General features: G+C 38.3%; 1 protein-coding gene across 1 annotated transcript in view; it reads left to right on the top strand.

Annotated features, from left to right (window-relative positions):
• Positions 1–2,534: 2,534 nt before the first annotated feature.
• ACER3 (alkaline ceramidase 3) overlaps positions 2,535–26,778 on the top strand; it is a 107,722-nt gene continuing 83,478 nt past the window's right edge. The window contains exon 1 of the mRNA XM_019726419.3: positions 2,535–2,748. Within this exon, the coding sequence (XP_019581978.1) occupies positions 2,646–2,748 (103 nt within the window). The 5' untranslated portion in view covers positions 2,535–2,645. The remainder of the gene's footprint in view (positions 2,749–26,778) is intronic.

Below are 26,778 nucleotides of genomic sequence, written 5' to 3'. Positions count from 1 at the left end.
TAGGTTGTCTTTTCTCTTTCTTGATGGTAACATTTGTAATGAAAAAGTTTTTAATTTTGATGAAGTCCAATTTATCTACTTTTAATTGTTTTCTGTACTTTTGATATTTTATATAAGAAGCCATTGCCTAACCTAAGGTTACAAAGATTTACTTTTATATAAGTTTTTATCTAAGAGTTTTCTAGTTTTAGCTCTTACATATAACTCTATGATCTGTTTTGAGTTAAATTTTGTTTATTGTGGCAGGAAGGAGTCTAATTTCATTCTTTTGTATGTGGCTATCCAGTCGTTCCAGCATCATTTGTTGAAAAGACAATTCTTTCCTTATTGAATAGTCTTGACATCCTTGTTGAAAATCAATTGACCATAAATATAAGGGTTTATTTCTGGAGTCTCTTCACAATTCTGCATTGTATATCCTCATTGATCTACATGTTTATCCTCATTTCAGTATTACACTGTCTTGATTCGTGTAGCTTTTGTAGAAAGTGTTGAAATCGGGAAGTGTGAGTCCTCCAACTTTGTTCTTCTTTTTCAAGATAATTTTGGCAATTCTGGGTCCCTTGTATTTCCACGCATTGCTGTTATATTCAGGGGAAATAATTTTTTTTAGAAAAAGAGAGAAAGGAAGATAGACATTGCTCAAAGAACTGTGAAATCCACTTTGTATTTTCTGAGTGATACTATGCAGTGAACCTTTTTCTCTTGGGCAGGGGAATTTTTCTCTCCTAAATTTTGTCCTGGTCATAGTAGGGTTTTTGTTTGTTTGTTTGTTTTTTTCCATTGTTGATGAACAATGTGTAGGCCTTAGCCAAGGCCTCCTCTCCTGCCTTGAATCACTTGGCTGGGTCAGGGGTTCTTTCCACAAAGGGGCTCCCACAACACCCTAATTTTTGGTTTTCTCCTAGCAAACTGTTATCACACCTTATTATTGTGGCCTCTACAGTTTTCACTGCAATCTCATCAGCAAATCACTTTAAGTATGTATTTCTGCATACTCATTTTGAGTATACAAATATATGTATATTTATTCATTTATAAAATATATACACTTATGATTACAATTTTATATATTAAAACATAAACAAAAGAGAAATTTTAGAGGATGGGATGATTAGAAATAGAAAAAAATGATTAGAAATAGAAGTTTTCCCACACCTCAGTGCCTTTTATTTATCTCTCTGGAGACCGCCCTTTTGGATCTTTCCGATTTACCTCTGTGTGTTCCCAACAGCCAGCCAAGGGCCGGATACATAGCAGGCTCAATGTCTACTGTTAAAAAAATATTTAGATATCCTACTATTTCTATTAAAACACACTGCCTCTATTGCTAGATTTTGGACTTTGTAAGTAAAAGTTCTACATTTATCATCAGCTAAGGTCACTTTGTAGAGGCTGTGGGCTCCTCATCTCTCGAGTTGTTTTTCTTTTACCTTTATTATACCTTATCTGAATTATTTCTTTAGAAAATAGCAATTGTATTATCCTTAACTATGTTTTTCATTTCAAACTGCATGGTCAGGCAGTCTTGGGTGCTAGGAACGTAAAGACTAGAAAGCAAGCTTTCCAATCTGGATGTAGCACGGGGTGGATGTAAACAAAGGGCAAGGGAGCTCTTAGGGGTGAGAGTCACGGTAGGCTTCAGGAAGCTGGATTTTGAAGGACCAGTGGGAGTTAGCCAAACGGTGAAGAGGAAGGCTGTCCGAGCTGAAGCGCAGGAGCAAAGGCAGGAAGGTGGAAGTGGACCAAGCATATTCCAAACTAAGGAAATGTTTGGCGTAGCTGAATCCAAAGGGCAAAGGCAGTTGGCCTTTGTGTTTTAAAAAGATCCCTCCGCAGCTCTGTGGAGTATTCGTGTCTTGAGGAAGTAGGGGAACCTGTCGGTTGCCTTGAGGGTAGGGCACAATTATAATTAGAGGGTAGAAACCTTTGGACATGGAAACCCAAACTGAAGCAGGTAAACTCTACTTTCATGTCCTGGCTGCACTCTTCTTTTAGGACCTCAAAACCCATGAAAATTTTTTTGTCCAGTCCAGGGTTGTTGTCCTTTCCCTTGCGTTTCCAAGACACTTATACCTTTAATGGAAAAATCACTGTATTTCCGGGAAGTCTGGGGGCTGTTTCTGGGCTTCTTCGAGGCCTGCGGCCACAGGAAGATACTAAGGTGCATTTCTGCACAGGTTTTATCAAGCCAGAGCTTGGTTGACGGTTTCATCCCACCCCCGTCCCAATTAAATCAAACCACACACACAGATGGAGGCTCCGACACATCCTGACAGTAAACCGCCTCCGGAATATCAGGAACCCTGAACTTACGGCCAAGGGCGAGTCGAGGCAAGGCAGGCCGCCCAAGTCATAGCCACCGGCCTTCCAGGATCACACCCCTTCCAGGGGAAGGAGGGTGTAGGGCAACCCCGGCGCTCTCGGGGTGGGGCCTGCGCGCGCGCGCGAGGCCGGGGCGGTGCCTTGGGGCCGGTGGGCGGGGCCTCCGCTCTGGGCTTCGTCAGTGACGGGTCCGGCCCCGCCCCTCGGGGAAGGAGGGCGGGGCGCGAGGCTAGCGCGCGAGCTGGGCCGGAGCCCGCCTGGCAGCCCGCGGAGCCGATCGCCGCGAGCGGAGCGCCTGGGTGGTGGCGGCTGCGCGCGCGATGGCTCCGGTCGCGGACCGCGAGGGCTACTGGGGCCGCACGACCTCCACGCTGGACTGGTGCGAAGAGAACTACGCGGTGACCTGGTACATCGCCGAGTTCTGTGAGTGCGGCTACTGTCCCCGGGCCCCGGCCTGAGGCGGGCGGGAGGGTAAGAGGGCGCCGGGCTGAGGGGGAGACTCCGTGTGAGGTAGGGAGAAGGCGGACTTGGTCGCCAGGGAGGCAGCAGGCCCGGCCGCGGGGGGTGAAGTGGGTGCCCTGGCCGGGGGCAGGAATGGGAAAACCGCAGATGAACGGACCGGATAGGGATCCAGTGTGTCACTGAGGAGTGGTCAGGTCGGGTTGAGCAGGCTTAGGATTGGTGGGGCGGAAGCGAAGTGGGGCGTCCCTACTAAACCTAAGGGGAAGCCTGAGGGGCAGGATTAGGAATAGGAATTCCTGTCTGAGGGACGGAGTGGGGAACAGGCAGGTAGGTTGGGAGATTGGAGGACTCCCTGTTTAGAATGAGGGCCCAGGGCACCTGCTCCTACTGTTGCTGCCACCACCTTCGCCCTGAGGGCACCGGAGAAGCGAACAGATCTTCGCTTAATCTCCCTCCGCCCCCAGACGTGAAAACTCCATGGTCTTGTTTTCTTGTTTCACTTCGTAGTAGACCTCTTCGGTCACCTCAAGAAAACGGTTTCCCAACCTCAGATCCCGATCCCTACCTTCCATCCCCTCTCACCCAGATTATCTTCAAATACCCGAGATCATCTGCTTTCTGAAGACCACTGACTATTCGACTATCTTCTTGCACCAGAGGTAGAAGGCAGAGCACCTAGTCTGCCCCTTCCTTCTCCGGGCTGGCTTTCCAAAGCACAAGGGACCAAGTTCTTGCTTGCTACACTCTGCCTCCTGTCCGGCTGCCTAAGGGTTAGGGGTCATCTGGGGACACTACTTCCACAGATTGCACCTTCTGAGGGCTTGGGGAAGAATCCTCCTCCAGCTGCTGCCCCTGACAATCACCACTGGCCGCCTCCGGGTTTCTTTTTCTGTGTGTGTGTCTGTGTGTGTGTGTGTGTTTTGCCAGATGATTATTTCTGCCAGGCTAGGAGAGCACAGGAAAAATCTGCCTCTTCTTTTTCTATTGTTTACTTTGGTCAAGTTTTGAGGGCACAGTGTTTGATCCTTCTTCAGGTACCTGCTTCTGGCAAGGTACAGAGAATATTTGTTAGCTATTATTACTTCCTTCTTTTCATTTGATCCACTTTCTCAGGATATGAAGCAAACTCTTTTGAGCTAACCTTCCCATTGTTGGGTCCTTCTCCCAGGTATGTGTGTTTGGCTTGTAAGAAAGAGGCAAGGGTTTCCTGCCAGCTGATTCTACTTAATTCTGATCCCAGTAATTGGCTAAGTTAAAAAAAAAGAAAACAGAACTCTTGTTGCAGTTTTCAGGACTTTAGCACCATTCTCTTTGAACCATGATTTAGACTGAGATTTTTCCTGAATTACTAGGTTGAATTTATAATTAAAATTTCCATGATTTTTCGTGAATTACTAGTTTTAATTAATCATTTTTTATTTAAGAATGGAAGAATATGGGCAAAGGGATCATTTATAGTGTAATTGGCAGCCTAAGTGTTGGCAAAGGAAGCACCTTACCAGTTTGTTGTTAGGTCATGTTGGCAAGCCCATACCTGGTCCAGAGGAGGTCTGTGAGGGAAGGGACTTAAAACCATGCGTTCTGAAAATAAATAATAAACAAAATCTGACACATAGGAAAGATAAAGCAACATACATAATAAACGAAAATGTTATAACATCTAAAAACAACAATAACAACAAACATGCTTTCCGAATGGGACATGTGTGGCATGGAAAAGAAACTCAAGGGTCTTCAAATGTTGTATGGGCTGTCATATAGAGCATGAAACTTTCTGTAATTCCCTAGAACGTGGAATTAGTGCCCTAGGGTGGAAACTAAGGGGAGAGATTTTGCTTCAACATAAAGAAACTTTTTATATAAAGATATAGTCTTGGAATGGGTTGACTTGAGAGGTAGAGGGCTTTCTGTCACTGAAAGTGTTGAAATAGACATAGCTCAACTAACTCACATGAATATTTTAGGTGGAATTAATTGTTTAATAGAGAACGGGGGTTGGCTTTAGTTGGCCTTTAGGTTCTTTGTAGCTTTATGAGTTGTTATAGGTAATAATGGTCTATAGTTTAGAACCAAGGCTTAGAATCAAGAGAAAACTGACAGTTAAGTCATGTGAGCTGTGAGAGAGCAAGATACTACTGTGCTGGCAGATAGCTCTGAGAAATGGGAAATGGCTTTAGTTCTTACTGTCCTCAGAAGAGGAAATTCTGAGCAGACTGCAAGGACAGTTTTGACATAGGAATCAGGGGTTGCAAGAAGAGGAGGAGTGAATGTTGGCAGCCCTTCACACATGTACCTTGGGAAAAAATGAGCTGGAGGAAGTTGTGGTCAAGTCTTTTTACCCAGCAATTGGTGGTCATCTGTCATATCTTGGAGTAAGAAAAATTGATCTTTGAAAAATATGCTGATTAATAATGAGATGTTTAAAACAAATGCGTTTTTTCATCATTCTTAATAGAAACATTAAGGGTAATAATAATGATAATAGCTATACCTAAGTGCTTACTATGTATCACACGTTGCTAAGCACTTCGTATATCTTGCCTCTGTTGATCTTTATCATAATTCCAAAAAGAAGTTATTGTTATCCTCATTTCACAGATTAGGAAATTGAAATTGTAGAAGTAAATTACCTAAGGCTGCAAAAAGTGGTGTAGAGGTAGTATTCAAGTTGAGGTCTGACTCTAGAGCTACTATACCATATTACTTCTTTTTTATTTTAAATTTTTAAAAAAATTTTATTGGGGAATAGTGTGTTTCTCCAGGGCCCATCAGCTCCAAGTCATTGTTCCTTCAATCTAGTTGTGGAGAGTACAGCTCAGCTCCAAGTCCAGTTGCTGTTTCCAGTCTTTAGTTGCAGGGGGTGCAATCGACCCTCCCATGTGGGAATTGAACCGGCAACCTTGTTGTTGAGAGCTCGCGCGCTAACCAACTGAGCCATCCGGCCACCCTACCATATTACTTCTATCACATTTCATTGTTTTGCCCTTACCTGCAAGGGATGAGGACAAGCATGAAATAGTTTGCTACCACAAAGGACAAATTGAATAACTATTCAAGAAGCTTATCTTTCAGCATTAGGGTGTGTGTATTTTGGGTAACATAAAGATGAGTAGGGGAATTGCATGTTCAGTTATGGCACTGGTTCTTGGTCAAAAGCTGCTGCTTAACATTACCAAAGATCAATCTTCTTTTCTGTCTGAGCAGATTATAAGGCCCAGGGGAAAGGGTAGATAGTTTCTCTTTAGTTGGGAATAATAAGCATGTTGATGTGCCAGGAGTGATAGATACAGGCGATCCTCACTTTATATCAAGTGTGGGACAAAACAAGTGACCGCGCAAGTTCAACTTGGCAAAGTCATGTTAATGGGAAAAGTTACCATTGTTCTGTGACCTTTAAAATTTTTCATCAAACATTGTAAACCCTCTTATTGTTGGTTATAAATACAGAGGGTGCCAAATATATATATATACACACATATATATACATTATATATATACACACACACTTTAAGAAAGGAAAACTGTATTAAAATTGTAATACTCAATATATGAGTATACCAATAACAAAAGATGAATACAAGTCACGTTTGACTTCTGCAATTACAAGAGATGCTCAAAGTGGTTGCCATTCGGCGTTCAGACACTTCTGATTACAGTGAGCTACTGTTTGAGAAACATTGACCAAAGTGTCCATCGTATACATTTTTTTGGCACCCCTGGTATAGATAAATGAAAACAATATAGAGAAATGAAAAAAAAATAGTAAAACTAATATCTATTTAGTGCACTGTAGTTTAAAAATTAAAAAACATTAAGAATTAAAATGTTTTGTTTCTTTCTAAAAGAACGTATCAAGAGTAGTTTGAACAGTGCTTGCCTTTTTGTCTTAAAACGTGGAATGAGTGTTTTTTCTATGCCTTGGTAAATTGTCATACTCCTTTCTAAGTTTGGATCAGCTCCCAACAGTTTATTCTTTGCACTTTCAATATTGTGAAATACCGTTGAGAGTTCCTTTAATTCAAAGTTTTTTGCTGGTGTCACTTCTGGTCCATCTTCATGCTTTTCTCACAACCACTTTCTTCATTTGTGTCAATAAGTTTGCCTTCCCTGAGTTCCTCTAGCTGCATGTGGCAACCTCAGTCTGAGGGGGTAACCTGGCAGCAGGGTCAACACTGTCAGCTATTCCTTCTGTAACTCCACTTATGTATGATCGGAATTTCACTTCCAACATTGTCACTTTTTGTTTCTCTGCTGTACTTTCATTATTGTTTGCCTGTACCCTCTTTTGATTATTCACTTTTGTAAAATGTCACCGAAGTACATCACCAGGAGACAAGGAGCAGCTCAGTGACATGCTTTGCTGTCTGTACATGGGCTAAATAACAGATGTGCAGTGACTAATCACCAACAGACTTTGCCCTGATGTTTTATCCATAGTTAGAAATTCAGGCAGAGAGATAGTTTTGTCTCAACACTTTGAAGATACTATTTCATTGTGTCTTTGCTTTTATTTTTGCTGATGACAAGTCTTCCAACAGCCTAATTGTTGTTCTTTTGTAATTTATTTTGTCAAATCCACCAACAAACTTTGGAAGAAGTGATTTGGTTAATCACAGATGATGATGTGCTTCTATTATTTATGTAGTGATTTGTGAACTGAAGATCTACTAGCAAAGTCTGTTGTAATATATTTATGGTTAATATACTGTGATAACTGAAATTTAGATTGTCTTGTTGGGAGCTTGGCATTATTTAACTAAACTGTGGTAACTGGAATTTGTGCATACTAGAACTTTGCAAAGTGAAGACTGTATTTCTAATCCTCAGAACATTCTTAGTAAGTAGGTGGTGTTATTCCCATTTTATAGATGAGGACACTGAGTCTTAGAGAAATTAAGTAACCTGCTGAGCATCATACAGCTATTGAGTGGCAGAAATGGTATTGAAATATAGGTCTGACGGCTCTTTTTACCAAGACGTACTGTCTACAGGAAGTGGAATTCCAGGTGCTGTTGGTTTCATGGAAGAAATACTACCTAAAGGGAAGTGGAAGGGAAATATTACCTAAAGGGAAGTGGAAGGGAATTCTATACTTTCATTATCATCTTAGAGGAGAATTACCCAGCTAAATATTTTTCAGAATTTTTTTTTTTGTTTATTCAGCAAACACTTACTGAACACCTTTTTTGTCATTGACTCAGAATACAGAACTATGTGAAGTCTGCCAGTTCCAGGTAGCTAACAGGCTCGCAGGGGTATGAATAGACAAGTTCAAGCAGGCATTTCCTACTTTTAAGGGAAATGCATTCCTAAAAATGTATTTGAAAGGCAAATGTCTAAGAATTGACATAGTATGAAAGAGTGTTTATTTTTCAGAAAGCTAAAAAATATTTATAAATTCCTAATTATGGGTTTTATAGGGGCTACCTCAGTCTGAGGGGGTAACCTGGTTAGTAAAACATTTATGGATGGGGAGAATGGATGGTAACTTTTGATAGGATCATTTAGCCATCTCCTTTTTGTCCTTGGGCTAGGATGGTTCAAGCTAAGCAGGTGTTGTCCCTTCTCACAGGTTTGGCGCCCCCTTCCCACGCTATTCACAGGAATTGGGCAGAAGGAAAGCAGGGCAGTCCTTAGTCTTTAGACCGTTATTACGGGATTCACTTCAATGGGGTCTTTCTTTCCTTGTCACTGCAGCACAAGACCAGAGAGGCTTTACCCAGCTGCCTCTGCCATACACATATGCCACTCAAGGCAGCTAGCTGCTTGTAGCTCGTTACTGCCTTTCTTTTCTTTCCTTTTCTTCAGGCCCCATCCCACTATCTTCTCTGTAGCCTCAAGTAAGTGAGCATATTTAAGGCTTCTTTTGGTCCTGGGGTCCCATGGGCTGGCAGAGGGGACATCTGGTCACCTTAAGGAAGTCGGTCTTTTTTCTGAGGGTTATTGACAGGCAAGCACTACTGCCTCCGACTGATAGCTCAAGACCCCTGTAAGTCAACTGAAGAATGAAGACCAAATGAAGAGCCAAATTCAGCATTCAAAAGGATTTAGATTTAATGTATACAGGTCAAAACTGCCAGTATATTTTCAGGTTCTGTGATGGGCATATGTTTGTGGTACATTGGAATGCAAGGAAAGGTACTTAGTAAAAACTTACAGCATTAAGGCTTTAGAGTTAGTGCTAGAAAAACTGCCATACCAGCTGTTTATTTATTTATTTATTTATTTATCGTGGGAAAATACACACAAAACTTACCATCTTAACCATTTTTAAGTGTGCAGCTCAGTAGTGTTAGTTACATTCACATTGTCGTGCAAACAGCCTGTAGAACTCTTTTCATCTGGTAGGACTGGAACTCCCCATTCCCTTCTCATCCTCAGACGCTGGCAACCACATTCCACTTTCTGTTTCTAAATTTGACTACTCTAGGTATCTCATATATGTGAATTATACAGTATTTGTCTTTTTGTGGCTGACTTGTTTCACTTAGCATAATGTCCGTGTGGTTCATCTATGTTGTAGCATGTGTTAGAATTTCCTTCTTTTTAAAGGCTGAGTAATATTCCATTGCGTGTATATTCCACATTTTGCTTACCCATTCCTCTGTTGATGGACACTTGGGTGGCTTCCACCTCTTGGCTATCGTGAATAGTGCTGCCATGACACGGGTGTACAGATAGCTCTTTGAGACCCAAAAGTGGAATTGCTGGGTCATATGGTAACATAGCAACTATTTTAACCTTTTCATTAGAAAGAACCCTTTTATTTTCTTTCTTGGGCCCCATGAATTTATTATTAATCTTACATAAATAGTAATTTACTATTACTTTTGTATAAATTGTAATTATTAATGTATTTACCCCCATTTTCATTAATCAAAGACATATGTACTGTTAATCAGAGGAGCTCTAGTCAGTGACCACACTATTGATTCATGAGATGTGATCACTGATTACCTTAATGTATTGATATAATTCTAGTTCAAAGCAGAACAGCATAATATTTTCATTGCTTCCTTATTGTGGATAAATGTGATTTTTGAAATACTGAAAATAGCCAACACAAATAATAATAGCTAATATTATGGGGCACTTAATGTGCAAAGCTTGATGTGTATATTATCTCATAAGAACCCTTATTATAATCCGCGTAACAACCCTTTTAAGTTAGATTCAGTTAGTGGTCCTACTTTATAGATGCGGAAATTTAGGGCACAGAGGGGTTAAATAATTTATGCAAGGTTTTCCACTTTGCAAAGCTAGGATTTAAACTCACACAGTCTGACTCCAGAGCATGTTCTTTTTCTCTTTCTTTTCTACTTTTAAAATTAGCTTTGTTAGGTATGATTTACTTAACAATAAAATACATTCACTTTAAGTGTATAGTTTGAAAAGTTAGACAGGTGTATACATCTGTGCAACCACCATCCCAATTAAGACGTAGACTGTTTCTATCACCCTGAAAGTTACCTAGCAGAGCACTCATTTGTAACCAGATGGTATACTGCTTGATCTCTGAGGTAGGTACTATTTATTATAATTCTAATTTTGCAATTGAGGACACTGAAGTTAAGGAAGGTTAAGTAACTTGCCCTAGTTCACACACTATTAAGTAGCAGAGTCTAAGTGACCCAAGGGCCATTTGATTTCAAAGCAGTGCTCTTTAACTACCATACTTCTTGCCTCCTTTCATTACCAGTTTTTCACACCCCAGTGGGAACAAGGACCTTTGGTTGGGAATTACTGGTCTGACCTTCTTATTTTACACATAAGGAGAAAGACCTTGGGAATTGAAGTGATTTGCCCAAGATTATGTTGCAAATTAGTGGTAGACCAGAATCCACATTCTGTAGTTTGTCAGTATGAGAAACGGTTGAGCTGAGAATGATGATGTCAAATATTGTTGATGTTATATTGTTAATGAGTTACAGTAACATAGGACGTCCTCAGGACAAGAAAAAAGATCCTAATGGGGCGGCCGGATGGCTCAGTTGGTTAGAGTGTGAGCTCTCAACAACAAGGCTGCCGGTTCAATTCCTGCATAGGATGGTGGGCTGCGCCCCCTGCAACTAAAGATTGAAAATGGCGACTGGACTTGGAGCTGAGCTGCGCCCTTCACAACTAGATTGAAGGAAAACGACTTGGGGTTGATGGGCTCTGGAGAAACACACTGTCCCCCAATATTCCCCAATAAAATTTTAATGAAAATCTCGTGATGAGTGTTTTTTTATGGTGGAAAACACTAACATCTGTAGAGTGCTTTGCAGCAGCGGTTCTCAGACTTTAATGTGCTTGTGAGTTGCCTGGAGATCTTATTAAAATGCATATTCTGATTCCGTAGGTCCAGAACGTAGCCTTAGATTCTGCATTTCTTATACACTGTAGGTTATTCCAATGCTGCTGCTCTGGATGGAGACTACACTTGAAGAAGCAAGGCTTTACAGTTCAGAAAGCACTTTTAAGTTGTTTTCCCTGTGAGGTGGAGGTGTTGTCCCTATTTGATGTAAGGAAACCAAATTCAAAAGGATAACAACTTGTTCAGGATCCTGGGGCTTGTACTGTAACCCAGTTTTCTAACTTTGAAAAAGAAGTTAGCTGTTCCCCCCCTCCCCTCCCCCACAATCACATGGTGAAAACACACGTGGGAAGGAAAGTTTGAAAATGATCATCCTGGGTAATGAGCAAAATTAGAACTTAAAATTGAACTTTTTCATTTCAGAAAGTTTTTATTCTCATTTGCTCCTAATACCTTCACCAACCTCAAATCAAACCATCTTTAGACTTAAGTCTGTAGTTAGTAATTAGAGCTTAGTAATACTTGAAGGCTAAGCACATTTTGAAGTCTAATCTTGATTTGGCATTTACCCAGTTTGTCTGAGATATTAACTAGGAAGAATTGTCATTTGGTAGCACATGTTGGAAGAAATGATTGACTTTTTTTAATGGAGCAGTAACTGGTTAAATGGGTAAATAAGGGTAATACGGAGAACAAATATTTCAAATGGTTGGGCTGAGCTGGAGTACACAGAATAGTAAACATTTAAATGAAAGTCTTGCCCAGTCATTATTAATTATTTCAGGTTAAAATTTCAAGTTGTTTCTTAGATTTTGAGTTATACCCTTGTGACTTTGCCAGTTATTTCCCAGTCAGTGGAAAAACTCACCTGGAGAGTTTTAGGTAGTGCGAAAAAACATTTCAAAAGAAGTAAAGGCGTGAAGAAACATGTTAGGACCCCGCAAAATGACAGAGCCCAAAAGAGACAGCAAAAGCATTTTACAGTGACGGAAATGAAAGTCACATGTTTTACTGGGGGGAAAGTACATGATATAATGATTTGGAGTCAGAATCAAGATTCCTCTCTGAACTTTGTTCGATTGAACCTTGTGACTTTGGGCAAATCACTTAATCATTCTTCGTATCAGTTTACGTTCCATAAAATGAGAATAATGATATTTGGCAGGGTTATGAGAATTAAATGGCATGATTATATGTATATCTATATCTATCTATCTATCAATCATCTATCTACCTGAAAGCACACAGTGAAGTGCCTGGAAAATACTAGGTGCTCAATAAATATTAGTTGAATTGGAATCTAGTCAAAGTAAGTTTAAAAAATCATACTCTAATTGTGGCCTCCTCATCTGTGCTGGTTAGTTTTATGTGTGAACTTGACTAGGCTATAGTATCCAGTCATTTAATAAAATACTAATCTAGGTGTTGCTATGAAGGTATTTTGTAAGGGTGGTTAACATGTACAATCTGTTGACTAAGTAAAGACGCCCCTCAGTAATGTGAGTGGGCCACATGCAGTCAGGTGAAGGCCTTAAGAGCAAACGTTGTGTTTCAGGGGTGTGAGGTGGGAAGGTTAAATGTTTATTTGGGGAGGTCTCTTATTTGACTCCTCACCTTTGTAGACCTTTCCCTCTCTTCCTTCTTTCCTTCCTCCCTTCCTTCCTTCCTTCCTTCCTTCCGTCCGTCCGTCCGTCCTTCCTTTCTCCTATCCTCCCTTCCTCCTGCCCTTCCATTCGTTTGTTTGAATATATTATGAATATAGCAGAATTTGTAGGTGTTTTCAGTGGGAAGTGCATTGGAGGACCTGATGTGCCACACAGCCTTAACCTGATTGCTTTTGTACGTGCTGCTCCTTGTCACTTGTAGCTATGTTCTCTCAGTCAGTAAATACCTCTTTAAACCTTGACTGATCACTTCTTACAGATTTAGGTGCTTCTTTGTTTCCCTTTGAAGACTTTCTATTAACGGAAGGATTAAGGACAAATTCTAACAAGGCATGAAAAGCCTCCCCCTTCCCCCTTAATGAATATTTTCACACATACAACAAAGTAGGAAGAATTTTGCAGTGAATTTATGTTCACCTGCTACCTGAATTCTACCATTAACGTTTTACTATACCCATTTTATCACTTATGTATCCATTTCTATTTATCCATTCCTCTCTCCATCTATCAATTCATTTTATTTTTTGACACATTTCAAAGTAAATTGCTGGTATCTGTACACTTGCCGCTAAGTACTTCAACATGACATCATTAACTAAAGTTCAATTCTTTATGTTTTCCTCTTGATGTAAAATGTATATTCAATTTAATGCACAAACCTTAAGTGTGCCTTTGCTGAATTTTGAGAAATGCGTGCATCTGTATAACCAAAATCCCTATCAAGATACAGAACTTTCCATCAAGCAAGAAAATTCCTCATGTCCCTTCTCTGTTAATCCCGACCTCCACCTTCTCCCTTCTCCCCAGGGGCAAAAATATTCTGATTCTTTTCCCCCACCATAGATTAGATTTGCCTATTCTAGAACTGCATGTAAGTGGAATCACATAGTACTTACTATTTGGTATAATGCTTCTTTCACTTACGATGTTTTTGAGATTCATCCATATCATTACATGTATTGATGATTCCTTTTTTTTGCTGAGTAGTATGCCATTATATTAATAACCCACAGTTTGTTTATGTATTTTTCTGTTGATGGACACCTGGCTGTTTTCAGGTTTGGGCAATTATAAATTCAGCAGTTATGAACATTCTCGTACAAGTCTTCTTGTGGATATATATTTTCATTTCTTGTAGGTAAACACCTAGGGTTGGAATAACTGGGTCAAGGGTAGTTGAATGTTTAGTTTTATTAGAAACTGCACATCTTTTCCCAAAGTAGATGTACTGTTTTACATTCACAGTATTGGAGCCACATTCTTGCCAACATTTGAGATGAGTCTTTTTAATTTTAGCCATTCTGATGGGTGTGTCATTGTAGCTCATTATTCTAAACTCTTAGTCTTTCTCCTTTCCCTGTAGTCCCTACCTTCCCTGCTTACACTGTCTTCCTGCCCAAACAGGCTATTTACGTATACATTTATGCACCTTTCATTGTTCTTGCTGCTTGTATGAGAGGTAGAATAAATTATTTTTTAAAGTCATGAAGTTTAGGGTGGTTGTTATTCAGCAATAGATAACTGAAACAGCGCCTGAAGTTCAGTTTGGAGCAATTTTGATTTACTATTGTGTAAACTCAGAATTGCACCATACCTTTTATTTAGAAGATGAGACTTTAAACATAATAATAAAGTTTAATACTTTTATAGGTTCTTCTACCAGGAGATTTCAAAGAATTTTAGAAGCATTGTTTTATTTATAATGTACTCATGAGACTCAAAAAAGGTATTTTACTCAATGAAAGTGAATAAGTACTGCAAGGTTGAAATAATTCAGTTGCAGAGCTAGAAAAATCTTTGACTCATTATAGGTATACACTCTTGCTCTGAAAGTTCTTTAACTTTTCAGAGCAAGCTGCTTTTAACGGCAAGTGAATAGACTGCTATGAAGCCAGAAAACAAACCGAAGTCCAAAATTATGTGTGTTAAAATCTTGATACTGCTACAAAAACTTTTTATGACTGACATTCACTCATTTATTCATTCATACAAGACGATAAGGAGAGATTCTAGATAAGATAGTGTTCTCCAAATGAAATATTATGGTTTCTAGGCTATTTTACCTGCTGGGTAGCAGTTGGCTCTTCACCCCCCCCCCCCCCGCCCTTTTTTGAAAAGCAGACATGAGGACGTGTGCTTTGTTGTCTGAGCCCTTTGATCACTGGAGTTGATTCAATTAGTCTTGCCTATCAGATGGATGTTCTCTGTTCTTTCACTACTCTAGGAATGTCAGACCCAAAGCTTGAGAATTGAAAAGAATTATGACCTTGATAATAAGGGAGGACTATTCTTTGATTAAGAGCAGTCATCATTAAATAAAATTTTGGCCCCCTGTGTGCCCTTCCCTAATTCCATCTCCCTTTTTCTCCAGAGATGACCACTATCCTTAATTTAGTGTTTATCATATTCTAGATATTTACCATTTACACATTTCTAAAACTATATGTTTAGGTTTGCGTGTCTTATATTTTATATAAGTGGAATTGTACCTTATATATATTCTTCTGCAACTTGCCTTTTCACTCAAATTGTGGTCCTTAGTATCACCCATGTTCCTGAGAATTGCCTGTGTTGATGGGTATAGATATAGCTCATTTATTTTTATGTTGTTTAGAATTCCACTATATGAATATTTTCATTCATCCATTCTTCAATCATTGGATATTTTGTTTTCAGGTTTTTGGTATTACAAATAATGCATGAGCATTCTTGTACATCTGTGATACACACAAATGTTTAAGAGTCTCAGTACGTACTTAGGAGTGTAGTTGTTAGATTGTAGGGCCCATATTCAACTTTTATTAGATCAGAAGTAGCTTTTTGGACTCATGACCCCTTTGCACATTTAAAAATTGTTGAGGACCCTGAAGAACTCTGAATTAAATCTGTTGGTATTTACTATATTAGAAGTTAAAATTGAAAACATTTTAAATCTTTATTAATCCATTTAAGAATCATGCTTGTGAGAAATGAGATTTACCTAGCTGTGTATCAGTGGTTTGCTCCTTTTAATTATCGAGTAGCATTCCATTGTATGAATAATACCATAAATTGTTTGTCCGCTCCACTTTGATGGACATCTGAGCTGTTTCCAGTTTTTGATTATTACGAATAAAACTGCTGTGAACATTTTTATACATATGTTTTCATCTTTCTTGGATAAATTCCTACGAGTGGAATTGCCAGGTCATAGGGTTGATTGGTTTATGTTTAGTTTTATAAGGGACTGCAAGACTTTTTACAAAGTGAGGTATACCATTTTTCATTCTCATCATGGAAGTTTTCAGTGTTCCACATCCTCAGCAACATTTGGTGTTGCCATTCTTTTTAATTTCATCCGTTCGGGATTATGTGTAGTGATATCTCATTGTAGTTTTAATTCGCGTTTACCTGCTGACTGAAGATGTTGAGCACATTTGCATGTGCTTGTTGGCCATTTGAGTATCTTCATCTGTGACATGGCTTTTCAATCTTTTGCCCATTAAAAAAGTGGTTCTTGTTATTGAGTTATTAGGGGCTCCTTAAATACTCTGGCCATAAGTCCTTTTATCATGTGGATGTTTTGTGACTATTTCCTTCCTGTCTGTGATTTGTCTATTTGTTTTCTTAGAGATGTCTTTTAATGAGGAAAAGTTTAAAATTTTGATGGAGTCTAATTTATCATCTTTTTCTTTTAAGGTTATCGCTTTCCTTATCCTGTCTAAAAACCTTTGTCTACCCTCAGGTTGTAAAGATATTCTCTCATGTTCTCTTCTAGAAGATTTATAGTTGCAGCTTTAATTTAGGTCTATATCCACCTCAAATTCATTGTTATATATGATGTGAAGTAGGGATTGAGGTTTATTTTTTCCCCATATACATACATGTAACAACCGCATCATTTGTGGAAAAGGCTTTTCCTTCCCCATTGGATTGCTTTTGCTCCTTTGTCAAAAATCAGTGGGCTGTACATGTTGATCTATTTCTGGGCTCTCTAAACTATTAATCTATTTGTATATCCTTATACCATTACCACAAAGTCTTGGTAAAGATAGCTTTATAGTAGGCCATGAAGTCAACTACTATAACTCTTCCAACTTGGTTCTTTTTAAAGATTGTTTTTGATATTCTAGGTCTTAGGCATTTCCATATGAATTTTAGAATCAGCCTGTCAATTGTGGTGATTTTAAAAGATGTTCACAGATCCTTTGCTACTTCTCTGTTGAAGAGGTAGAACTTAACCTTGTCTTCCACCTGATTTTGGGCCAAATTTAATGACATAGCTTCTAATAAAATAATATAGAAGTAATGGGGTAAGACTTCAGATACTAGATTATAAAAGGCATGGCTGCTTCCATCTTGGCTTGTTTTCATCTTGGATCACTCACTCTGGGGGAAGCCAGCTCTCATGTCATGAAAAGAAGTCTGTGTGGTGAGGAACTGCAGTCTCTAGCCAACAGCTGGCTGAATTAGCTGTCTTGGAAGTAGGTACTCCAGCTACATTCAGGCCTTCAGGTGACTTCAGACCTGAATCCATGAGATCTCCTGAGTCTGAACCACATTCATATTTCTAATGTTCAGAAACTATGTGAAATAATAAATGTTTGATTTTTTTAAGCTGTTAAGTTTTGAGGTAATTCATTATACAACATAGATACCTAATCCATCGATTTTTATTTTTTAAAAAAGCCTATTGGGATTATGATTGGGATTGTATTATATCTATAAATCAGTTTGGGGAGAACAGATATCTGAGAAATGTAAGTCTTACAATGCACAATGGTATATTTATTTATTTAGGTTTCCTTTAATTTCTCTCAGTAGTTCTGTAGTTTTCACTGTAGAGGTCTTAAACATCTTGTTAAATTTACTTCTAAGTATTTTATGACTTTTGATGCTGTTATAAATTGTATTTTTTAAATTTCATTTTTCTAATTTTCGCTAGTATTCAAAATTGATTTTTATCGTCCTTCTATCTTCTGCCTTGCTAAATTCACCTATTAGTTTTTTTGTTACTAAGTAAACAATCATGTAATCTGTGAATAGAAAATTTTATGTCTCCCTTTCTGGTCTTTATGCATTTTTTTCTTGCTTCATTGCACTGGCTAGTACCTTTCAGTACAATGTTGAGTAAAAGTGGTACGAGTGGACATCCTTGCCTTTTCTTTATCTGAGGAGGAAAGCATTCAATATTTCATTATTAGATGTAATGTTAGCTATAGTTTTTTGTGTAGATATCCTTTGTCTGATCGAGGAAATTCTTTTCTTTTCCTAACTTGCTGAATTTTATTATGAGTGAGAATTGTATTTTGTCAAATGTTGTTCTGTATCTATTGAAGAGATCATGTTATTTTGTCCTTTCTGTTAATAAAATAAAATGATTGATTTTTTAAAATGTTGAACTAACTTTGCTTCCCCTGGCCCACTTGAACATGAGGTATTATCACATATATATACCTGGGTTTGATTTGCCAGTATTTTGTTAGGCATTTTTGCATTCTTGTTCATGAGAGATACTGGTCTGTAATTTTGTTTTTCATTAGGTTTCTTGTATCAGTTTGTATTTTTCAAGGACTTTGTTTCATCTAAGTTGTTGAATTTATTGGCATAAAATTATTTTGATATTCCCTTATTGCTCTTTTAATGTCTGTAGAATCTGAGGTTATTTCTGTTCTTTCATTCCTGATATTGGTCATTTGTGTGTTCTCTCTTTTGTTGATTAATCATCGTAATGGTTTATTAAATTATTTTATTAATCATTTCAGAGGAACAACTTTTTGCCTATTTATTTATTTATTTATTTGGGAAGGGGAACAGGACTTTATTGGGGTACAGTGTGTACTTCCAGGACTTTTTTCCAAGTCAAGTTGTTGTCCTTTCAATCTTAGTTGTGGAGGGTGCCATTCAGTTTCAAGTTGTTTTCCTTTCAGTCTTAGTTGTGGAGGGCGCAGCTCAGCTCCAGGTCCAGTTGCCGTTTTCTAGTTGCAGGGGGCGCAGCCCCCTCATCTTTTGCAGGAGTCAAATCAGCAACCTTGTGGTTGAGAGGACACACTCCAACCAACTGAGCCAGCGGCAGCTCAGCTCAAGGTGCCATGTTCAATCTTAGTTGCAGGGGGTGCTGCCCACCATCCCTTGCAGGATTTGAGGAATCGAATTGGCAACCTTGTGGTTGAGAGCCCACTGGCCCATATGGGAATCGAACCAGCAGCCTTCGGAGTTAGGAGCCTGGAGCTCTAACCGCCTGAGCCACCGGGCCGGCCCCCAACTTTTTGCCTTTGTTAATTTTCTCTCTGTTTTTCTTATTCTCTTTTTCTTTTCTACTTTTTTCTTTTAATTCAACTCATTCTTTTTTTTTTTTTTTTTTCCATAAGGTGGAAGTTTAGAACATTAAATTTAGGTCTTTCTTTTTAATACAAGTATTTAAAATTTTAAATTTCCGTTTTAGCACTCTATAGCTATATACTAAAAATTTCGAATGTTTTATTTCAAGTTTTCCTGTGATTTCTTCTAAATCACCCATAAGTTAAAGAAGAAATTGCAGGAAAAGTAGAAGTAACCTATGGGTCATTTAGAAGTGTGTTGTTTAATTTCCAAATATTTGGAATTTGCAAGGTATCTTTTTGTTATTGATTTGTAGTTTCATTATGTTCAGAGAACACATTTTTAATGTAAAATTTTTAAATTTATTGGCTGGTTTTATTGTTCTTCATATGTTTTACTTGGTGAATGTTCTATATGCACTTGAAAAGAATATGTATTCTGCTATATATGCATGTAGTTTCTGTGTCAGTCAGGTAAAATTAGTTGATAGTTTTGTTCAGGTCTTGTGTATATTTACTGATATTTCTGTCAGCTTCCAGTAATTATTGTGAGGAGTGTTGGAATCACCAACTATGCTAGTATATTTCTCTGTATCTCTCTTTTGTTCTTATTTTGTATGTTTCAATGTTACATTTTTTTAGGCATATGCACTTCAGGATTGTCACATAATCTTGAAATATTAACCCTTTATCATTATGGAATGTCTTCCTATTTCTTTGGCAACATCGTAAATTCTGAAAGTCTGTTTTGTTTGATATCAGTGTAGCTATACAGCTTTCATGTGGTCGTATTTACATGGTACTTCTTTTCTACCCTTTTAATTTTAACCTATGTGTGTCTTTACATTTAATACAGTAGCTTATAGTTGATCAATTGTTTTTTGTTCTAGTCTGACAATCTCTGCTTCTTAATTGGCATTATAGTCCATTTACCTTTAATGTAATTTTTGTTACGATTCTTATCATCTTGCTATTTTATATTTTTCCATCTGTTTTTTCTCTTTCTTGCCCTCACTCTTTTCCTTCCTTCTTTTAAATTAATTTAGGGGTGTGTATGTGTGTGTCTATTTATTGTTCTATGTCATCTTGTCTACTAGCTTCTCTGCTCCATCTCTCTTTTATTTCATTAGAGTTTGCTGTGGAATTTATAGTATATATCTTTATTATAGTCTACTGTCAAGTAATATTATACCATTTCATGTATAAGAACCTTAAATAGTGTAGTTTAAAAAAAATTGAGGTATAATTTTTTATTGCGGTATAACAACAAAAAATTGTTCCATTGTCTTCTAGTTTGCATTTTTTTATTTAAGAAGTCATAATTTTTTTATGATCATTGTTCCCCTTGCCTTTTTTCTGTCTGCTTTTAAGATTTTCTCTTTATCTTTGTTCCATGGTGATGAGGTGGTGGTGGTGGTGATAGTGTGTGTATGATTATCTTGCTTGGAGTTTCTAGATCTTTTTAGGTCTTTGGATTGATTTTTAAAAAATAAAATTTGGAATATTTCAAGTTAGCATTTTAAAGCCATGGAATTAGGTGCATATATAGATTATGCTATCTTCCTGGTGAAGTGGATCCCTATTTTTGTAGTGCTTTTTATTTTAAAGTTCTTTTTGTCTGATATTATGATAGCCCTACCAGCTTTTTCTGTTTTTGGTAGTATTTATATATTATCTTTTCATTCTTTTACTTTCATCCTTTCTGCATTCTCATGTCTTATTTGAAACTCTTATAAACAGAACATATCTATTTTTTTATTCATCCCTATAGCTTTAGTACTTAACATTATAGCTGTCACTTATGGGCAAAGAATACATGTTTTACAAATAACTTAATTATTAAAGTGTATTGAGGAATGCTCTGAGTAAACCTAGTCTACACTGGAAACTGAAGGAGAGAAAGGAATTCATTCCTCAGGTGATACATTTAACAAATACTTGTTGAGCATGTATTTTATGCTAGGTACTTATTTTGAAGGTACCTGGGATTTGTTTTACTCAGGTATGATAGGACACACAGACATAGAAATAACTGTCATGAAGGAAGAAGTTTTTATACTCACAGTTCCCTAGAAACAGGAAGTATGGGACACCACGCAGAGCCACATGGGAAGTGGGATGTGGGCAAGAGTTGTGGTTTCTGTGGGAAGGAACAGGCAAGGTAGGGTAAGCAGGCCTAGGATTGGTTCATTTGAATAATTTCAGTGGGCTCTGAGGCATAGGGAGTGTCTTTATTTGTCGGATAACCTGGCCCTGGGGTAATTTGGGCGGGGAAATAGTGGCCTGGAGTGTAAGAGCCTGATAAAGGAGGTGTGGTTGGGGTTCTGCCTCTGGATTGTTTGGTTTGCAGATAAAAGGCATTCTTGCAGGCAGGCAAGTATTAGGTTGGTGCACAAGTAATTTCATTTTTTTCAATTATATTTAACCTTTTAAACTGCAATTACTTTTGCACCAACCTAATAGTATGCTTTTTAGTTAGCCCTGGGATAGAGCAGTCCTACCAGGTTAGCAAGACCCCAGATGTCAAAGCATCAAATATAAAAAGCAGAAAACATGGCTGTTACAGTGCTGTTCTAGGAGCTTGTGATACGGCCATGAAGAAAACAACTAAGATGGTTCTTGTCATGAGATTGCATTCTAATGAGGGGAGGTGACATATACATAAGCAAGTATATCAATGGTTTCTAACTGTGATAAATGCTATGAAGAAATAAAACAATGTAATATGTTAGAGAATGGCTAGAGGACTTTTTTCATTAGGGTAATTAAGGAAGACTTCTCTGAGTTGGTGAATTTGGCATAATACCTAGAGAATGAGAAGGAATGTGTGATAATCTGGGATAATCCTGTTCCTGGCAGTTCTGCAAATGGCCCTGAGGCTGGAATGGACTTGATTTGTTTTAGGAGCAATAAGAAAACTAGTGTTGTTGGAATGAGTGGGCAAGGAGAATTATTAGAAGGGAGGCAGGGGTTGATTGTATTGGTCTTACAGACTATGGTAAAGAGTTTGACTTTTATTTTATTTTCAATTGATAGCCTTTGGAGGGTTTTAGGCAGAGGAGTAAATATTTTTACACTCAGTTCAGAACAAATTAGTACAAACAACAATGACAATGTAATATTTGGGAGATATACTAACATGCTACAATTAAATGATTAAAATGGAAGATTTTTATTAAATTGGGAAAGTTTTCATGAAATACATATCTTCTAAGGCGGCTAGTGATCCAAGTGGGAGATTAGGACTGACGAAGAATGAGGATGGAATTTTAAAGGAGAAGAATCCAACAAAGCAGGCCTTATGTGTATGCTCAGGCACCACAGCTTTTCAAATCTAAGAACTTGCCATCGAGAACAACGTATAGATAAAGTTTAAAATTTAAGAATGTCCAAAATAAGTGATAAAAGAGATATAAAATAGCTATAGAATTCAGAGAAAGCCTGTTGTCCTCAACTTTCTATAAAGTATTTTTGATAAGGGATTGGGGGACTAAAGCTAGATTCGTTTTAAGAGAGGGTAAAGATTGTAGTGGGTGATGAGAAAGCAAAGAAAACTCAAGAAGAGATACACAGATACACAACTGGAAGTAAATTTATATGCTTTGCATTAGCTGGATCAAGACAATCATCTTCATATAAAAAATCATAATTGTTAGCCAATATATTACAGTTTTGAATATTTTACATTCTATAGGTGGATGTGTTCTTGTCAGTTTCTTAGAATTAAATTATATTTCAGTAAAATAAGTGATTTTTAGGATATGGATGGCCATAGGTATTTTAGATTAAACCATTTCAAGAAAAGGGCTTTTCTATTTTAAGATTTTATTGGGGAAGGGGAACAGGACTTTATTGGGGTACAGTGTGTACTTCCAGGACTTTTTTTTTTTTCCAAGTCAAGTTGTTGTCCTTTTAATCTTAGTTGTGGAGGGTGCTGTTCAGCTTCAAGTTGTTGTCTGTCAGTCTTAGTTGTGGAGGGCACAGCTCAGCTCCAGGTCCAGTTGCCGTTTTCTAGTTGCAGGGGGCACAGCCCACCATCCCTTGTGGGAGTCGAACCGGCAACCTTGTGGTTGAGAGCCCACTGGCCCATGTGGGAATCGAACCGGCAGCCTTTGGAGTTAGGAACATAGAGCTCTAACCGCCTGAGCCACTGGGCCGGCCTGTTGAAGCCTTTCTTGATTCTTCCAGATAGATTTTCTGCTTCCTCTGGGCTCCCTCAATTCTTCATATATAATGTTTTATATTCTTATTTGTTTGTGTCCTTGCTTTCCCCTTAGATTTAGAGTTTTTCTTTTTTGGACTTTTTTCCAAGTCAAGTTGTTGTCCTTTCAGTCTTAGTTGTGGAGGGCGCAGCTCAGCTCCAGGTCCAGTTGCCGTTGCTAGTTGCAGGGGGCACAGCCCACCATTCCTTGCGGGAGTCGAACTGGCAACCTTGTGGTTGAGAGCCTGCGCTCCAACCAACAACTGAGCCATTGGGAGGCAGTTCAGCTCAAGGTGCCGTGTTCAATCTTAGTTGCAGGGGGCAGAGCCCACCATCCCTTGCGGGACTCGAGGAATTTAACTGGCAACCTGTGATTGAGAGCCTATTGGCCCATGTGGGAATCGAACCGGCAGCCTTCGGAGTTAGGAGCATGGAGCTCTAACCACCTGAGCCACCGGGCCGGCCCAGATTTAGAGTTTTTCAAAGCTCTGCTGACCTTTGCATTATCTTGTACCAACAGTGCTTGGCACACAGTAAGAGTTCAGTAAATATTTACTGAATGATTGGATGAACATTTGTACACTACTTTTTTTCAATTAAAATTTTTTTCACATCAACTATACACATTTAAAGTGTACAATTTGATAAATTTTAACAGATGTACTCCTGTGAAACCACAATATGTTCAAGATATTGAACATGTTCATTACCCCTAAAAGTTTCCATGTGCACCTTTGTTGTTTCATATATTTTGTCCATTGTTGTTTCCGGTAGGAGAGTAAATCTGGTCCTTGTTACTCCATCTTGTGTGGAAATGTAATGTGTATTATTTTAAATCCTGTCGTTGATATAGCCTACCTTGCTTGTTATTGCCCTCTGTTAGAATAGTCTTCCTTAATTATACGGTAAGCATGCTGTGTAGGTATCTTCATAAAGCCGTTGTGTACATATAGTCAGTAAGTGGTTTGCTTCTTTAAGAGAGTGGACAAAACATGTTACTAATTCAAAAAATAACCTGAAATTTAAGCTACATATTTATACTTTCAAATCTACTTTGTTTCTTTTGTCTGGCATATTTTACCCCAGGCTTTTAGCTTCAGCTATTACGTGCCCTTATTTTTTAGGTGGTTTATCTTATAAACAGCAGGTAGCTATTTCTGTTCTTTTTTAAGTTCAGACTCATTCTCTGTCTTTCTACTACATTTACTGTGATTACTGATACATTTTTATTTATTTCCACCCTTTTTAATGCTCTCTATTTATCCTACATTTATAAAAAGTTTTCCTGGTTCTGTTGGCATTAATTCATTTTCTTTCCCTTCTCCCCTCTACTGGTTTGAAAGTCACTAGTTTGTTCTAGTTCTATTCTTTTAGTGGTTACTTAGAGTTTTTAAAAATGCACGTTTGACTTAAAGTCCAAATTTATCTCTTTTCTCCTCTTAGGTAATCAAAGAACCTACTTGAACTTTGAATATGCTACTCCTAACTTACTTGCCATTGCTATGCAGTATTTAGTTCTACCTTGTATTACTTTTCTTTGCTGCATAATAAATTACTACAAATTTAGTGACTTAAAGTAACACATTGATAATTTCAGTTTCTATATGTTAGGAGTGTGGGCCTGGCTTGCTTGGGTCCTTTGCTTAGGGTCTCACAAGGCTGGAAGCAAGGTTTTAGCTGGGGCTGTGGTCTCGTCTGAAGCTTGAATGGGGAAGATTCCGTTAGCAGAATTCAGTTCCCTGTGGTTGTAAGACTGACTTCAGTTTCTTACTGGTGTTTGGATGCAGGCTATCCTTAGCTCCTGGAGGCTACCTTAAGTTCCTTATCACAGTGTGGTAGCTTCGTTCTTCAAAACCAGCAAGGAGTGAGAGACTTCAACAACATGAGTGCCACAATCTTATGTAACGTTATTACGTACACATATGTCTTGTCATCTTGCTATGTTCTGTTGGTTTAGAAGCAAGTCACACGTTATGCCTACACACAAGAGGAGGGGATTACACAAGGTATGGATACCAGGATAGTATCAGGGGACCACTTTAGAATATATTTGTCACATGCCTTGTTTTTAGACTTCTAAGTGAGGTAATTAATTGTTTCTATTTGTTTTATGAATTTTTACCCTGTAACCAGGTCAATATAGAACAGCTTTTTGTTGTTTCTCTGTGCTGGTGGGTAATCACTTTTCTATTTCATTTAGCTACTAAGTAGTAGTCCCTCAAGCATCTCAGCTTTATGTGAATGTTCTCAGATCCAGTTCTCATCCTTGCATGGGCCACGGCCTCATATCGCCTGTTCCTGTAGGAGCACTAAAACGCAACCTGCTATGGTACTGAGACTTGCAATTCACTGCCCTACCTCTTTCCCTCTAGGACAGTCATAACTCAGCTACTATATTGATTTCTTTCTCTCTCTTTTTTTCACTCCTGGAATCAGTCTTTTGGGAGCTCAGCTGTACATTTAAAAATATGTTAATTAAATTTTATCCAGAATATCTAGGTATTTGTAATGAGAGTATTTTGGGGTTGTCTGCCATATCACTCAGTAGCTATTTCTTTACTTCCTTTTTTTTTTTTCCTCTCTTCTTCTGCCTCTCCCTGCCTCTACTCCGGTTCACATTTCAAGCCATTGTTTCTCAGTCTAGTTGTGTAGGACACAGCTCCCTGGCCCATGCTGGTATTATGAGCCTTGTGCTCCCCCCGGCTGAGGCAGTCAGTCGCCAGACGTCACCAGTCATTGGTTGGCCTGGTTGGCCGCTCACAGCAGCTCTCGCCGGCTGCCAGCCACTCACGATGGCTGCCGGCCACTCACGATGGCCACCGGATGCTCATGGCAGCACATGGCAGCCCACACCAATCCAGCTCCAAGGAGAGCCATTGTTCACAATCTTAGCTGTAGAGGGTGCAGCTCCCTGGCCCATGTGGGAATCAAACCGGTGACCTCGGCATTAGGAGCACGGCACTCCAACCACCTGAGCCACCAGGCCAGCCCCTCTTTACTTTCTTTTAGCTAAAGATTTATATATTTCAAAACTTAAAATGATATATACTATATATACATAAAAATCTGTGTACTTACAGAATATAAAATAAGAACAGATAATCAGTATTGGCACATACAGAATATAGAGTATATATAGTGTATGAAGACTTTTGCAATCCTTGATGACTTTTTTGATATAATCTCTTGCCTTTCTAATCACTTGCACTTTATACTTCAGCAATATAATTCAGCTTTTATTCCTCAAACACAGAATGCAGCTTCATGGTTTCATGTGTTTGCATACATTGTCCTTGCGGTCTGGAATGTCCTGCTTTACCTCTCTCATCTCTCTTAATGGGATTAGTTCAGCCTTTTTTTTCTTCTAAATTTACTTTTTCTATTTAGTATTTTTAATTATTATAGTTTTCATTTTCTAAAGGTTCAATTGTTTCTTTTTCAAATCTGCCTGACAGTTTTTGATAATTTTTTCTTCCTTGATTATTTTTGTTCTTTTTTAAAAAGTATGTAAATGTATCAAACATACTTATT

The sequence above is a fragment of the Rhinolophus sinicus genome, chromosome 14 (assembly GCF_057876585.1).
Source record: "Rhinolophus sinicus isolate RSI-liver-muscle chromosome 14, RSI-T2T, whole genome shotgun sequence".
Taxonomy (NCBI): Eukaryota; Metazoa; Chordata; class Mammalia; order Chiroptera; family Rhinolophidae; genus Rhinolophus; species Rhinolophus sinicus.
This window is presented reverse-complemented; position numbering and strand designations above follow the sequence as displayed.